This window comes from Rana temporaria, chromosome 1 (assembly GCF_905171775.1).
Source record: "Rana temporaria chromosome 1, aRanTem1.1, whole genome shotgun sequence".
Classification (NCBI taxonomy): Eukaryota; Metazoa; Chordata; class Amphibia; order Anura; family Ranidae; genus Rana; species Rana temporaria.
In genome coordinates, this window is record NC_053489.1 from 212396347 (window position 1) to 212411401 (window position 15055).

The following is a 15055-nucleotide window of genomic DNA, read 5'->3' on the forward strand; positions in this document are numbered from 1 at the left end:
CACTGGTATACAGGACAATTGTACCACTTTGGATCCGACTTTGTCCTGCGACTTTAAGTCTGACATCCATCTGACTTCAACGAACAGGGATCCGACTTTGATCCCCGACAATACCAGGCACTGTGTCTGGTATGAATCTTTAGGGGGAACTCCACGCAATATGTAAAAAAAAAAACAGCATGGGTTCTCCTTCTAAGAGCATACCAGACCCTTCGGTCTGGTATGGATTTTAAGAGAACTCCTACGCCGAAAAACTGCTTGGGGTCCACCCAAAATCCATACTAGACCCTTATCCGAGCGCGCAGCTCGAGCGCGCACCTCCTGAACCATACCAGGCCGCATACCCTCAACATGGGGGGGGGGGTGGGTGCTTTGGGGCTGGGGGGCCCCCACCGCAAAGCACCTTGTCCCCATGTTGGAACAAGGGTTGTCGGTGTCTTCCCGACAACCCTGGCCTTTGGTTGTCGGGGTCTGCAAACAGGGGGCTTATTGGAATCTGGGAGCCCCCTTTTACAAGGGGTCACCAGCTCATGCCCCCCCCCATCCAATGTGAATGAGTAGGGGGTACATTGTACCCCTACCCATTCACCTAAAAAAAGTGTCAAAAATAAAACACACTACACAGGTTTTTTTAAGGTAATTTATTAAGCAGCTCCGGTGTCTCTTTTCCGACTTCTCCCCTCTCCGGCTCTTCTGCGCTCTCTCTCCGCTTCTTCTCCCTCTGTCCGCTGTCTTCTGCTGGGTCTCCTCCGCTGTCTTCTGCTCTTTTGCTCGATCTTTGCTGTCTTCTCCCTCTGTTGTTCTGCTGATGTTGACTCAACACTCTCCCCTACTGTAATTCCGGGTGCGCGGTGTGGCACTACTTATATTGACACGGGGCGGGGTCACGGGTGATGTCACCTGGAGGCCCCACCCCTTATGACGCCACTGCCCGGGGGATGATGGCGTTGAGTCAACATCGGAAGAAGAACAGAGGGAGAAAGTGGAAAAAGGCAAGCAAAAGAGCAGAAGACAGTGGAGGAGACCCGGCAGAAGACAGCGGACAGAGGCAGAAGAGCCGGACAGGGAAGAAGTCGGAAGAGATGCCGGGGCTGCTTAATACATTAGTTTAAAAACCTGTGTAGTGTTTTTTTTTTTTAGGTGAATACTCATTCACATAGGGTGAGGGGCCGGGATCTGGGGGCCCCCTTATTAAAGATTCCGATAAGCCCCCTGCTCACAGACCCAGACAACCAACGGCCCTTGTCCTCATCAACATGGGGACAAGGTGCTTTGGGGTGGGGGGGCACAAGGCCCGCCCCAAAGCACCCACCCTTCCATGTTGAGGGAATGCGGCCTGGTACGGTTCAGGAGGGGGGCCGCTCGCTCCTGCCGAGCTGCGTGCCTGGATAAGGGGCTGGTATGGATTTTAGGGGGACCCCCACACCGTTTTTTTTTTAGCGTAGGGGTTTCCCACAAAATCCATACCAGACCGAAGAGCCTGGTATGCTCTTGGAGGGGGAACCCATGCCATTTTTTTTTTTATTATTATTAAATCTGGCATGGAGTTCCCCTTCAAGATCATCAGAGCACAAGTCACATGCCAAAGTTAGATCAGTCAATACGGTGATCCGATTTTTGATCCGACTTCAGTGATATTCAATGGGCTGAAGTAGGATCAAAGTCGGACCAAAGTAGTGCAGGGAGCATTTTCAAAGTCGGACCGACTTGTGTTGGTCCAGTTAAAATGGCTCCTATAGGGAAATATTGATTTTCACACGTCATGCGACATGAGCTCCCATTGTCATACCAGTGTGAACCCGGCCTTAAACTGTAAGCTTTTTGGAGACTTCAGCTAGGCTTGGATGTTTTTCTTAGTAAGAAAATGCTTCCAACTTGCCACTCTACCCCATAGGTTTAGGTCTGGAGACGTGCTTGGCCAGTCCATCACCTTTTACCCTCAGCTTATTTAGCAAGGCAGTGGTCGTCTTGGAGGTGTGTTTGGGGTCGTTATCATGTTGGAATACTGCCCTGCGGCCCAGTCTCCGAAGGGAGAGGATCATGCTCTGCTTCAGTATGTCACAGTACATGTTGGCATTCATGGTTCCCTCAAAGAATTGTAGCTCCCCAGAGTCGGCAGCCCCAGACCATGACACTCCAACTACCATGCTGGACTGTAGGCAAGACACACTTGTCTTTGTACTCCTCACCTGGTTGCCACCACACACACTTGACACCATCTGAACCAAATAATTTTATCTTGGTCTCATCAGACCACAGGACATGGTTCCAGTCTGCTTGTCCTCGGCAAACTGTTTTCGGGCTTTCTTGTGCATCATCTTTAGAAGCGGCTTCCTTTTGAGACGACAGCCATGCAGACCAATTGTACGCAGTGTGCAGCGTATGGTCTTAGCACTGACAGGCTGACCCCCCACCCCTTCAACCTCTGCAGCAATGCTGGCAGCACCCATACATCTATTTACCAAAGACAACCTCTTTATATGATGCTGAGCATGTGCACTCAGCTTCTTTGGTCGACCATGGCGAGGCCTGTTCTGAGTGGAACATGTCCTGTTAAACCACTGTATGGTCTTGGCCACCATGCTGCAGCTCAGTTTCAGGGTCTTGGCAATCTTTTTATAGCCTAGGCCTTCTTTATGTAGAGCAAAAATTCTTGTTTTCACATCCTCAGCGTTCTTTTCCATGAGGTGCCATGTTGAACTTCCAGTGACCAGTATAAGAGAGTGAGAGGGATAACACCAAATTTAACACGCCTGCTCCTCATTCACACGTGACATCTTATAACCCTAACGAGTCACATGACATCGGGGAGGGAAAATGGCTAATTGGGTCCAATTTTGACATTTTCACTTAGTAGTGTACTCACTTTTGTTGCCAGCGGTTTAAACATTAATGGCTGTGTGTTGAGTTATTTTGAGGGGACAGCAAATGTACACTGTTATACAAGCTGTACACTCACTACATTGAAGCAAAGTGTAATTTCTTCAGTGTTGTCACATGAAAAGATATAATAAAATATTTACAAAAATGTGAGGGGTGTACTCATTTTTGTGAGATACTGTATTTAACATGAGTTTGAATGTAATTTCTTAATTCTGAACACAGCTACATCCCCAGTTATAAGAGGGTGTGTACACTTATGCAACCACACTATTTTTTTTTTTATTATTTTTACCCCCCCCCCCCCTCTCAAAAAGATTTCAGTTTGTTTATCAATTAAGTTATACAGTTTATAGGTCACATTAAAGGTGGAAAAAGTTCTGAAATTATTTATCTCCTTTTTTTTACATCACAGAAACCTGACATTCTAACAGGGGTGTGTAGACTTGTTATATTCATTGGATCTAATTATTTTTGTTGATAATGTTTGCTTACTCTGTTGATCCACTGGAAATATACATGTTATGTACACATACAATTCTGTGAATTAAGCTCTGGTTTCTTTTTCATGTACTGTCATTACAGAAAAGCAAGATGTGCATCAATTTTTGTTGGATAATCTGGAAAATGGTGGTATTCTGGAGCTCTTGATGAGATATCTAAAAGTGATTGCTCAGAAATTCTTTGTGAAGTGGCCCCCAGGTTTAGCAGATGTTGTTCTTAATATTTACAATAGCTGGAGGACGCACAGTAGTGGACTGCCCAACCCACTGCTCAGGGATTGCAAGAACCAGCACATTCGGGTAAGAAGGGCAGCAATGTATGTTACATAGATTAAGGGCTGCCATGATAAACTGGTGTTTCTTTGGCTGCCTACAGCACTTATACACAATCAATGGGGTTTATTTACTAAAGCTGAACTTCTGCATAGAAACCAATTGGCTTCCAGATTTTTTTGCCAAAGTTTAATTGAACTAGTTGAGGTTAGAAGCTGATTGGTTTCTCTGAAGAAGTGAGACTGATTTTGCACTCTGCGGCTTTAGTAAAGAAACCACAATGGCTTTTTCCTTAAAGGGGTTGTAAAGGTAAAAAACTTTTCCCTAAATGGCTTCCTTTACCTTAGTGCAGTCCTCCTTCACTTACCTCATCCTTCGATTTTGCTTTTAAATGTCATTATTTCTTCTGAGAAATCCTATCTTCCTGTTCTTCTGTCTGTAACTACACACAGTAATGCAAGGCTTTCTTCCTGGTGTGGAGAAAGCCTCTTGAGGGGGCGAGCAGGAGGGTCGGGACCAGTGGCGGCTGGTGCTCAAATTTTTTGGGGGGGCGCAAACGAAAAAAAAAAAAAAAACAATTGCAGCCTCACTCGGCCTATCAATTATCACCACTGTGCCATCAAACGCAGCCACTGTGCCATCAAAACGCAACCACTGTGCCATCAAAACGCAACCACTGTGCCATGCCATCAAACACAGCCACTATGCCATCATTTGTCACCACTTTGCCATGCCATCAATTGTCACCACTTTGCCATGCCATCAATTGTCACCACTTTGCCATCAATTGTCACCACTTTGCCATCAATTGTCACCACTGTGCCATCAATTGTCACCACTGTGCCATGCCATCAATTGTTACCACTGTGCCATCAATTGTCACCACTGTGCCTTGAATTGTCACCACTGTGCCATGCCATCAATTGTCACCACTTTGCCATCAATTGTCACCACTTTGCCATCAATTGTCACCACTGTGCCATCAATTGTCACCACTGTGCCATGCCATCAATTGTTACCACTGTGCCATCAATTGTTACCACTGTGCCATGCCATCAATTGTTACCACTGTGCCATCAATTGTCACCACTGTGCCATGCCATCAATTGTTACCACTGTGCCATCAATTGTCACCACTGTGCCATGCCATCAATTGTCACCACTGTGCCACCAATTGTCACCACTGTGCCACCAATTGTCACCACTGTGCCACCAATTGTCACCACTGTGCCCATCAAATGTCACCACTGTGCCCATCAATTGTCACTGTCCAGACATCCATCCACCTCAGAGCTTTATATTATAACCTGCTGGGACTTGTAGTTCTCCATCATCTCCTGGGGCTCAGGTGCATGCAATCCACCATATTTGTTCAGTTTTTCTCACTGCTGGGACTTGTAGTCCCATAGAGGGTGGATTGCATGCACCTGAGCCCCAGGAGATGGTGGAGAACTACAAGTCCCAGCAGTCTAAATACAATAACAGGCTCCAAGGTGGATGGGTGGGGATCAGGCAGTGCACTGCTGTCCGCTGATGACCTAATGGGGCGATAAATCAAATCCAATTTGAACTGAATTCTGTGGCTTGGCTGGCTTACCTTAGCAGCGCCAGCTTCACTCCGCTCGGGCAGTGTAAACTTCAGAGAAAGTGCCGCGTGACGTCATTTCCGGTTTTCGTCTGTAAGACGAATAGCCGGAAGTCACAGTAGTAATGCTCCCGGCGCTCATAGAGAGGCACGGGAAGCATATCAGCGCTTTTCAATGCGCCCATATTCAAGCTAAAAGCCCGCAAATGAAGCGCCATGTCTAGATTGTAGTGACGCGGCGCTTCATAGGGAAATGGTGGCCGGCGCTCAATCCCAACCCATTAAAGAATTTTTTTTTTTTTTAAGTTTCTTTCTTAAAGGGGCCAAAAAAAAAAAATATATATATATATATATATATATATATATATATATATATATATATATATTTATTTTTTTGCCTACAGGAGGGGGGGCGGCGCCCGGGCGCCCCCTATGGGCGGGCCGCCACTGGTCGGGACGCTCTCTACTTTGCAGATAGAGACAGGAGCTGTGTGTTAGTGGGCGTCCTCACTATCCTGCTCGCTCCCCCCCAAGAGGCCTTCTCCACACCAGGGAGAAAGCCTCGCATTACGGCGTGTAGTTACAGACAGAAGAACAGAAAGTGAGGATTTCTCAGAAGAAATAAGGACATTTAAAAGCAAAATCGAAGGATGAGGTTAGTGACTGCACTAAGGTAAAGGAAGCTATTTAGGGAATTTTTTTTTAAGTCAAATTTCAGTTCTGACTTTGGGGCGACTTAAAAGACATCTGTGCTGGTTCATGCACAGATGTCTATTGAAATCGCCCCCCCAAGTCGCCAAAAGGAGTGACGGAACTACTTTTGGAAATTGATGCTGCGCTGCAAAAGTTTGCGACGCAGTGCTTGTGACCCTCCTATTGATGGCATTAAGGCTCCGATTTGACATGCGATTTGACCTGTCAAATTGCATATTAACTTGCGCCAATGTGAATGGGGGTGTCAACATAAGGAAAACTTTCAATCAATTTTTTTAAGTTTAGTTTAAAGATTTCTTGTAGACATTTGAAAAGGTTATCATGCAAAAACATAAGTGTAAAACACTCAGAATAAAATGGTAGTTTTTTTTGTGCGGGACCAATATCTTTCAGTTGGGTATAGGGAGCAAGAGTTCCTTGTGAACAGTGATCTTATGAGAGCAGAACTCAGGATTGTCCACTGCATTACAAGATAATTGTATGTTTATGAAGGAAGGACATGCTTATAAATAATTCCTTTAAATTGCTGCGATAGGCTACTTTTTGACTGGCATAAAAGCCCCATTTACACCGGAGCATGTTATGCTCCAAAATGCTGAACAAACCAATGCTTTTTAAGGGGTCCATGATCACTGTTGAACATTCAGGTGGTAGTAACAGAACGCCTGAAGCTCCAAATTCTCTACTCTTGACAGAATTGGGCATTTTTGTCCTTACTGGCTTCAGTGGGGGCATGCAAAAAAAAAAAGGGTAAAAACACATTGCAAACATTTTAAGGCTCTCCCAGATTCACAATATTAACAATATATGGCGTCAACATGCACAATCCTGCCCCTTGGAAGCTATTGTACAGCACTACTCTCCAAACCAAATAAAAAAAACGCCTTAAATTTGCCTACATGCCTCCCTCAAGTATGAATTGGGGCTAAATATCACTTATCCCTCTTCTTCACTGCTCTTTACAGGACATGATGGTTATGAGTTTGACTTGCATGGAGCTTCAACTAGACCAATGGCTTCTATCGAAAGTTAAAAATGGCACAGGTATTGATTCCACAGTCCTATTTTCATGTTATGGCACATTTGGATATGTTTGCTTAAAGTAGTTTGCTTGTCTGTGTAGGGTCTCCTTGGAAGTGTCCTGCTGGAGTTGCTGGAGACTGCTTTGGAGCCGAGTTCTCTGGATCTCGCTTTATGGAGGATCAAATGATGATGGCTTTTGGAGCTTCTCAGCGTGACCTGTTTCCAGATGGATGGCTCAATTATGTAGTGAGAGTGTACTGGCTGAAGGCAAGATTTTTGGCTCTCCAGGTCAGTTGATTGATGAACCATATGCTGTTATTGTTTCACTGAAGCTTTTTGTATTAGAATTATTGTTATCCATTTAATTTTGTTATATTCTTCTCGATGGATTTTGTTCAAAGAATATCATGTCATTAATGGCCTTATGGTTGCTATTTCTAATTAGGGGGACATGGAACAAGCTTTAGAAAACTTTGACATCTGCACGGATCTCTTTCAAACTCCAGAAGCTAGAGAATACAGACTGAAAGAAAAGGAACAATCTGTGACAATAAGACTACCAAATCTACAGCTAGACTCTACAATTTCTGTGGAGGAGGTTTGTATTTGATTTACAATTATTTCTGGCTGCACTGCCAGTTCTTGGTGCCAGCAGGACAATATGCTATTGTTCTTGCGTCCTCCCAGATGTACTGCTAGGGCTTGCCTCGTTCCAGCTTTAGTATTAACCCAAAACTGGGATAGATGCTATCGTTGACCAATGGCAAAATGCAGTAGGGGGCTGGCCTCAGTACTTTATTCTTGGAGTAAATTGACATGCGGGCACCTGGCAGTACCTGCTGTAGCATTAGACTTGGATAAACTTATCAATTACTAACTAGCTAACAGACATTGGTATTGTGCACTAAAATAAACTCTCTAAAATGTTGTTTGTGAAACCATTTGCTGCTTGACTTAAAATTGAAGTGAAGGCATTTTTATAAAAAATAAAAGCTTACAAACGGACTGACAGAAAATAACCCAAAAGTGCAAGACAACCTGCAAAATGAACACTCCAAAATGAGAGCTATAGAGTCAATATAATGTACGCCTAAAAAGGTTGTGAAGCCTATTTTTTTTTTTCTTTCAACGACAAACATGTTATACTTCTGTGCAATGGTTTTGCACAAAGTGACCCCAAACCTCCTCTTCAGGGTCCCTCGCTAGTCCTCCTCTTCTCTGTGTGCCACCATAGGAAGCCACTTCCTGGGACACAGATGCAGGCATGCTCCTGAGCCAGGCTGGGTGCGTCTATAGACACAAGAAGCATGGCTGGGTTTTGCTGCCTGCTCTCTGCTAACAAGATTTATTGACAGCAGCAGGAGAAAATGGTTCTCACTGCTCTCTCTCTCTCTCTCTTGTCAATGCAGAGAGAGTGAGAGGAGAGAGTGAGAGGAGAGAGCCACTACCAACTGGTACAGTGCTGGATCAAGTGAGGACCCAAGTAAGTATTAAGGAAAGGGGCACACAAACACAGCGATAGTCTTACCTTAATGCAGGGAATGCATTAAGATTTCAATACACAAAAAAAACCAGTAAGAAATTGTATTTTTGAGGTGCTACCACCTCTCAGGAATAATCACATCAATGTTGTTAAAAAAAAATATTTTATTGAGTACAAAACCTTAAAATCTATTTAAAACCCCCATAGAGTTACATCCAAAAATGTACGTAAAAATATTTAACACCATCGCCGCATGCGGCTCCCAGCAAGGGTCCTGGTTCACCTTTTAAGGTCCCATTTCAGCCAGAATTTTGGACTGAATTCGGACCTTTAAACAGACCAAAAGACCCACAGGGCTCATGTGTAAATTCGCACTTGAGCCGCAGCGGATATGTGTGAACCGGCTCCATAGAGAAATGGTCAAAATCTCCTGCTATTGCGAATCCCACATCAAGTTCGCAATGGTGTGAACCCAGCCTAAAAAGCAGTATTAAAACCTTTGCTCATTTTTTTATTTTAGAAACAATTACTATGAAAACCTTTTTTAAATACCTTATTAAACTGCCTAACGGCTTGCACCAAAATCATACAAAATAATTATAATAATTAAATGGAACAGGATGTGTAATTTACAGAATGGTATGTATGTCCTGATTCTCATTCAAACCCCAGTGACATTGTGTAAGGCTTATATATCCAATATGTTTACTGTTGGCACAACTCAGCAAACCTCAGATTTTCTGTCAAGTCTTCTGGAATCTTGCAAAGATTCTAAGGCTAGGTTCATATCTATGCATATGCGATTAATGCATTTTGGAGGCCCATTTTCCAGCGAGTTTTGTGGGGGTTTTACATGCGTTTTTAACATGTTTCACATTTTTCAGATGTGTTAATGTTACTAGCTTAATATAACGCCTTTGCTGACTACTAAATACATCTCTGTGTGCATTAAGCAGTTGCTTTGTGAATTTTGCTTCTGTTGTGCTGGTTAAGCTTTTAATCTAATATGAAAGTTATAGATTTTTTTTTTTTTTTTTTTAAATGTGATGTTACAGTTGTCTAGATTTTCACTGATGTGTTTCTTTCTCTAGATTGAGAATAGTCTAAAGTCTCTTGAGAGATGTCAGTCACTGGAGGAGATCCAACGATTACATGAAATAGGGGACTACTCTTCAGTGGTTCGACTAGTGTGCCCTACGTTGTGTATGAGTGGTTACAGCCGGTCTAAACACCTTGACTTCATGACCTCTCCTCCTGAACGGCCAGCCCAGCTGCTACTTATGCAGGTGACTAATCATAGCTTTTATTCTTTGTAAAGAGAAGAAAATAAACACCTATGTTTGTGTATGTGACACAACTCATATCCTGTATAGTATTAAAGACAAGTGACAATTTTACATTCACATAGGGGAATTTTACCTCCAGTTCAAGATCCCACCCCTAGCGCACTCATTAGACTTTCTTCTATAACCTTTGCACTTCTGTCCATTTTGCCTGCTTCCATACCCTCAGCAGTCCCCTCCTGCACAAACTGCTCCTGTTGTAAAGGCTGCACTCCCCTTATGCACATAATGCTCCTGTTGTATAGTCTGCACTCCCCTTATGCACATACTGCAGCCATCATGCCCTCTGCTCTTCTTTCCTGCACATACTGTCGCCATCATACCCTCTTCACCCCTTTTCTGCACAGACATACTGCCTACTTGTCATAGCCTCCTCACTTCACTGTGGCACACACTTCCTGCTGTTTTTTTTATTTGCACTCCTCAAGATACTCTATACACTTTAGATATTTATTTCTTCAGCGACTTCACTAAAGGCTTCAAAAATGCTGCTTGAGATAATGTATCCTCAGCAACAGCTTTGGAGGCTGTACCTGGACCCCAATGGACTGGAAGATTGCAGGGTTAGCCTGGAGTATGTCCTTTGAGCACTGGGTTCTGTATTGTGGTGCTTCCTATACCTTTGTGTACTGTTGTTGGTTAGCAGAGCAATATTCAAATCTAGAGCCATGGCCTCTGGTGTGACTTGGTCTTTCCGGACTCACCTAGTATGTAAAGCTAGTCAGTCTGAAGCAGCAGGAGCTACCTCACTACTGTGCAGTTGCACACTTTATGTTTTGTTTTTTGCCTGCCAGCCACTGGTTTCACTGCGGTAACCAATAGGACTACGTGATTTGAGCACTGGTGTCTTTAGTGTGGCGGAGCATTGCTCTGTGCTTTTTCTCGCACCATCCCACTGTTTGTTCTGAAGCATCTCGTAAATCATCCAATCTCTGGTCTTGTTCCACTGCCCACCTATAGTGACTTGGTCACATTCGACCATCTGCGACCCTCATTAACAGCAGCTGCTTGGATTTGCGAGTACGCAAGGCTTTACCTCACCTTGGACCTAATTGTTTTCTGCTACACGTGCATCATGCCTTTTCAAAGACGCACAGATGAAAGTACTGCTTTGCTGGATACTAATCCATATAATAAAAAAAACATTACTTCCTCCAAAGGGTAAAGCCCTCCAGTGGAATAACCAAGTAGTTAATAAAAGGCAAATAAGGGCTTGTAATAAATGGCTAAAAGCATATCTTTAATTGTATAAAAAAGAGCAGATGTGTAATAAAAAATTGCTTAATAGAATACACAGTATATCAAACACAGTACTCCATCACCTAGTGCCAAAGTGAAATAAAATCAAAAACGAATGTCACTGTATTACTTTCGGACGCAATTATCTATGTGAAGTATGCACATCAGTGCGGAAACCCCACATATATGCTAATATAAAGTAACGTCAATACTGCTAAGTGCAAAGATCACATAGGCCCCAGGGCCAAAACATCACAATCCGTGTGATCTAAATGCTATTGCAATTGATGAAAGTTGTGGGGTGATGCCGCCCTTATTAAATGATTTCATTCAGTCAGCATATGCTGCAGACAGGTCTGCCTCTCTCAAATCAGAGAAAAGAAGGTATAAATCGAATGATCATGATGACACTCACTTGCAATTAATTGGGTTCCCCATATAGTTCATAATATTGCACTATGGCTAACCACAATCGGCTTGCAGGTATAGTGGTACAGTTCCTGTTACACTTGTAATGGTCAGTCCACTTATGATATTGAGAGGTCAACAGTAATTGTGTCTAATGTGTCGCGTCTTCCGCAAGGATGACACACAACATCACTTTTTGGAGACCAGATGTGGAAATAAGGCCCTCAACATTGGGACAAGCTGCCTTGCAAGGGGATGGAGATATTTGCTTTTGAAGGCAAGTGGCCTGGTATGGTTCAGGAGGGGTGAGGGCCAAATGCTTGCTGCCCTCTCCCTACCCTTTCAATTTCTCTTTCCTGGCCAAGTAGGCAGAGTGCCTGAATGAGGGTCTGGTATTCGGCCCCCTTGAACTTTGCGACCTTTTGCCACATTTCAGGCTTCAAACATAAAGATATAAAACTATAATTTTTTTTGAAGAATCAACAACAAGTGGGACACAATCATGAAGTGGAACGAAATTTATTGGATATTTCAAACTTTTTTAACAAATAAAAAACTGCCCCCTTAAGTTAATACTTTGTAGTGCCACCTTTTGCTGCGATTACAGCTGTAAGTTGCTTGGGGTATGTCTCTATCAGTTTTGCACATCGGGAGACTGAAATTTTTGCCCATTCCTCCTTGCAAAACCACTCGAGCTCAGTGTGGTTGGATAGAGAGCGTTTGTGAACAGCAGTTTTCAGTTCTTTCCACAGATTCTCGATTGGATTCAGGTCTGGACTTTGACTTGGCAATTCTAACACCTGGATATGTTTATTTGTGAACCATTCCATTGTAGATTTTGCAGTCTTCGTAGATTTGCAGTGGTCTGATACTCCTTCCATTTCAATATTATCGTTGGGATGTTTAAAGCTTAGGAAATCTTTTTCTCAATCAGATACCAATCTCTCCACCATGGCCAAGACCAAAGAGCTGTCCAAGGATGTCAGGGATGAGATTGTAGACCCACACAAGGCTGGAATGGGCTACAAGACCATCGCCAAGCAGCTTGGCGAGAGGGTGACAACAGCAATTTTTTGTCAAATGGAAGAAACGCAAAATAACTGTCAAACTCCCTCCAAGCGAATTTCAATGATCATGAGAATGGTGAAGAATCAGCCCAGAACTACACAGGAGAATCTTGTCAGTGATCTCAAGGCAGCTGGGACCATAGTCACCAAGAAAACAATTGGTAACACACTACGCCCTGATGGATTGAAATCCTGCAGCTCCCGCAAGGTCCCCCTACTCAAGAAAGCACATGTACTGGCCGTATGAAGTTTGCTAAAGAACATCTAAATGATTTAGAGGAGAACTGGGTGAAAGTGTTCTGGTCAGATGAGACCAAAATAAAGCTTTTGGGCATTAACTCAACTCGGTGTGTTTGGAGGAGGAGGAATGCTGCCTATGACCCCAACAGCACCATCCCAACCATCAAACATGGAGGTGGAAACATTGTGCTTTGGGGGTGTTCTGCTAAGGGGACAGGACAACTTTGCTGCGTTAAAATGACTATGGACTGGGCCATGTACCATCAAATCTTGAGTGAGAGCCTCCTTTCCACAGCCAGGGCATTAAAAATGGGTCGTAGATGGGTATTGACAATCACCAAAACACACGGCCAAGGCAACAAAAGAGTGGCTCGAGAAAAGCACATTAGGGTCCTGGAGTGGCCTAGCCAGTCTCCAGACCTAAAACTGAGGCTTCGAGTTACAAATTGTTGGCCTCAAAACCTTAATGACTTGGAGAGGATCTGCAAAGAGGAGTGCAACAAAATTCCTGTGATTGCCAACAAGTGTTTTGCAACCAAGTACTTTGTTTTGCGAAGGGGTCAAATACTTATTTTGCGCATCAAAAGGCAAATTGATTTATAACCTTTTTGAAGTTTTTAGTTTTTTTTGTTGTTACTATTCTATTTTTATATCCATTAATTAATCCAGAACCCGGTTTAGGCTGACTGATGCCCATCTCCGGGCTGTTGTTAGGGTCTCAACTGCTAAATCACTTAAAGCAAACTTGGCTCATTTAACGCAGAGCAAACACTGCCAAGCATCTGTAAGCAGTGACTGGTATCAAGCAGTAACTACCACTTTTTATAGTTTAATGTTGTTTTTGAAGTTTGAAAGTTTGCATGCGGCCCCCATGGGATATGAAAACTTTTCCAGTGGCCCTCAGTTAATTTAAGTTTGAGACCCCTGCTGTAGAGGAAAAATGAATCAAATACTTGTTTTGACTTGACACCCTTGTTTCTTCCTTTTTAGGATTCCTTACTGAAACTCTCAGATTTCAAACAATGCTTTGAGTGTTCAGAGGTTGCACTAAATGAAGCCATCCAACACATGATGAGCCCGACATCTGGCTCACCTAAAGAAGAATGGGTTGCTACAGCAACACAGTTACTCACGGGGATCGAACTGGCTTTAGCATCTGACAGCTGTACTTTGCAGGAACCCACACCGACTCCACGTCTTGTGCGTCTCAGCAACAACCTCATACAGGTAACAAAACAGCATGCTTCTGCATTAAAATAAATACAGCATATCTAACATATCCATTATCAATATAAAGAAGAGAACCTCTTTAAAGGGGTTGTAAAGGTAAACATTTTTTTCCCTAAATAGCTTCCTTTACCTTAGTGCAGTCCTCCTTCACTTACCTCATCCTTCCATTTTGCTTTTAAATGTCCTTATTTCTTCTGAGAAATCCTCACTTCCTGTTCTTCTGACTGTAACTACACACAGTAATGCAAGGCTTTCTCCCTGGTGTGGAGAAATCCTCTTGAGGGGGGAGGGGTGAGCAGGCTAGTCAGGACAGTCTCTTTTTAAAGTAAGGGGGTGTAATGGCGCTTACTAAATTAAATAAAACTAACTGAAAGTTCATTTAAAGAATTCTTAAAAGGGTGTCCAAAAATAACTGAGTAAACTGTGAGCAGACACCCTTTTAAGAATTCTTTGATTAACTTTCAGTTAGTTTTATTTAATTTAGTAAGCGCCATTACACCCCCTTACTTTAAATCCTGACTGTGTGTGAACACTAATAGTCGTGGCTGCTGCTCTAGTATAGTATATTTGTTATTTAATTTAGATCTCCATGCTCCGGTTAGTTTGATTTGCGCATTAGTTCCCCCCATTGTTCAGGACAGTCTCTACTTTGCAGATAGAGAAAGGAGCTGTGTGTTAGTGGGCGTCCTGACTCTCCTACTCGCCCCCTCCCCCCTCAAGAGGCGTTCTCCACACCAGGGAGAAAGCCTGACATTACTGTGTGGAGTTACAGACAGAAGAACAGAAAGTGAGGATTTTTCAGAAGAAATAAGGTCATTTAAAAGCAAAATCAAAGGATGAGGTAAGTGAAGGAGGACTGCACTAAGGTAAAGGAAGCTATTTAGGGAAACATTTTGTATATATTATCTATCTTCATTTAGTATTGTCAGTACTTGTTAAATATCAAATATGAGTTTTCTTTAGTCTTTGATTCATCAGGTAGGTAGAGCTCTTTTAATTCTTTTTACATATTGCTTTTAACATGTGTAGTAAAAAACATGCTCACAGAGATAAAAAGAAAAAAAGCT

The 15055-nt window shown here is 43.1% G+C and overlaps 1 protein-coding gene across 5 annotated transcripts in view; it reads left to right on the top strand.

Moving 5' to 3' along the window:
• Positions 1-15055, top strand: part of CABIN1 (calcineurin binding protein 1) — a 288720-nt gene that overhangs the window by 36690 nt on the left and 236975 nt on the right. For all 5 annotated transcript variants that reach the window (XM_040349192.1, XM_040349212.1, XM_040349222.1 and 2 more), the window contains exons 12-17: positions 3466-3683; positions 6921-6999; positions 7079-7266; positions 7424-7576; positions 9553-9747; positions 13749-13985. In XM_040349192.1, coding sequence (XP_040205126.1) covers positions 3466-3683; positions 6921-6999; positions 7079-7266; positions 7424-7576; positions 9553-9747; positions 13749-13985 — 1070 coding nt within the window. The remainder of the gene's footprint in view (positions 1-3465; positions 3684-6920; positions 7000-7078; positions 7267-7423; positions 7577-9552; positions 9748-13748; positions 13986-15055) is intronic.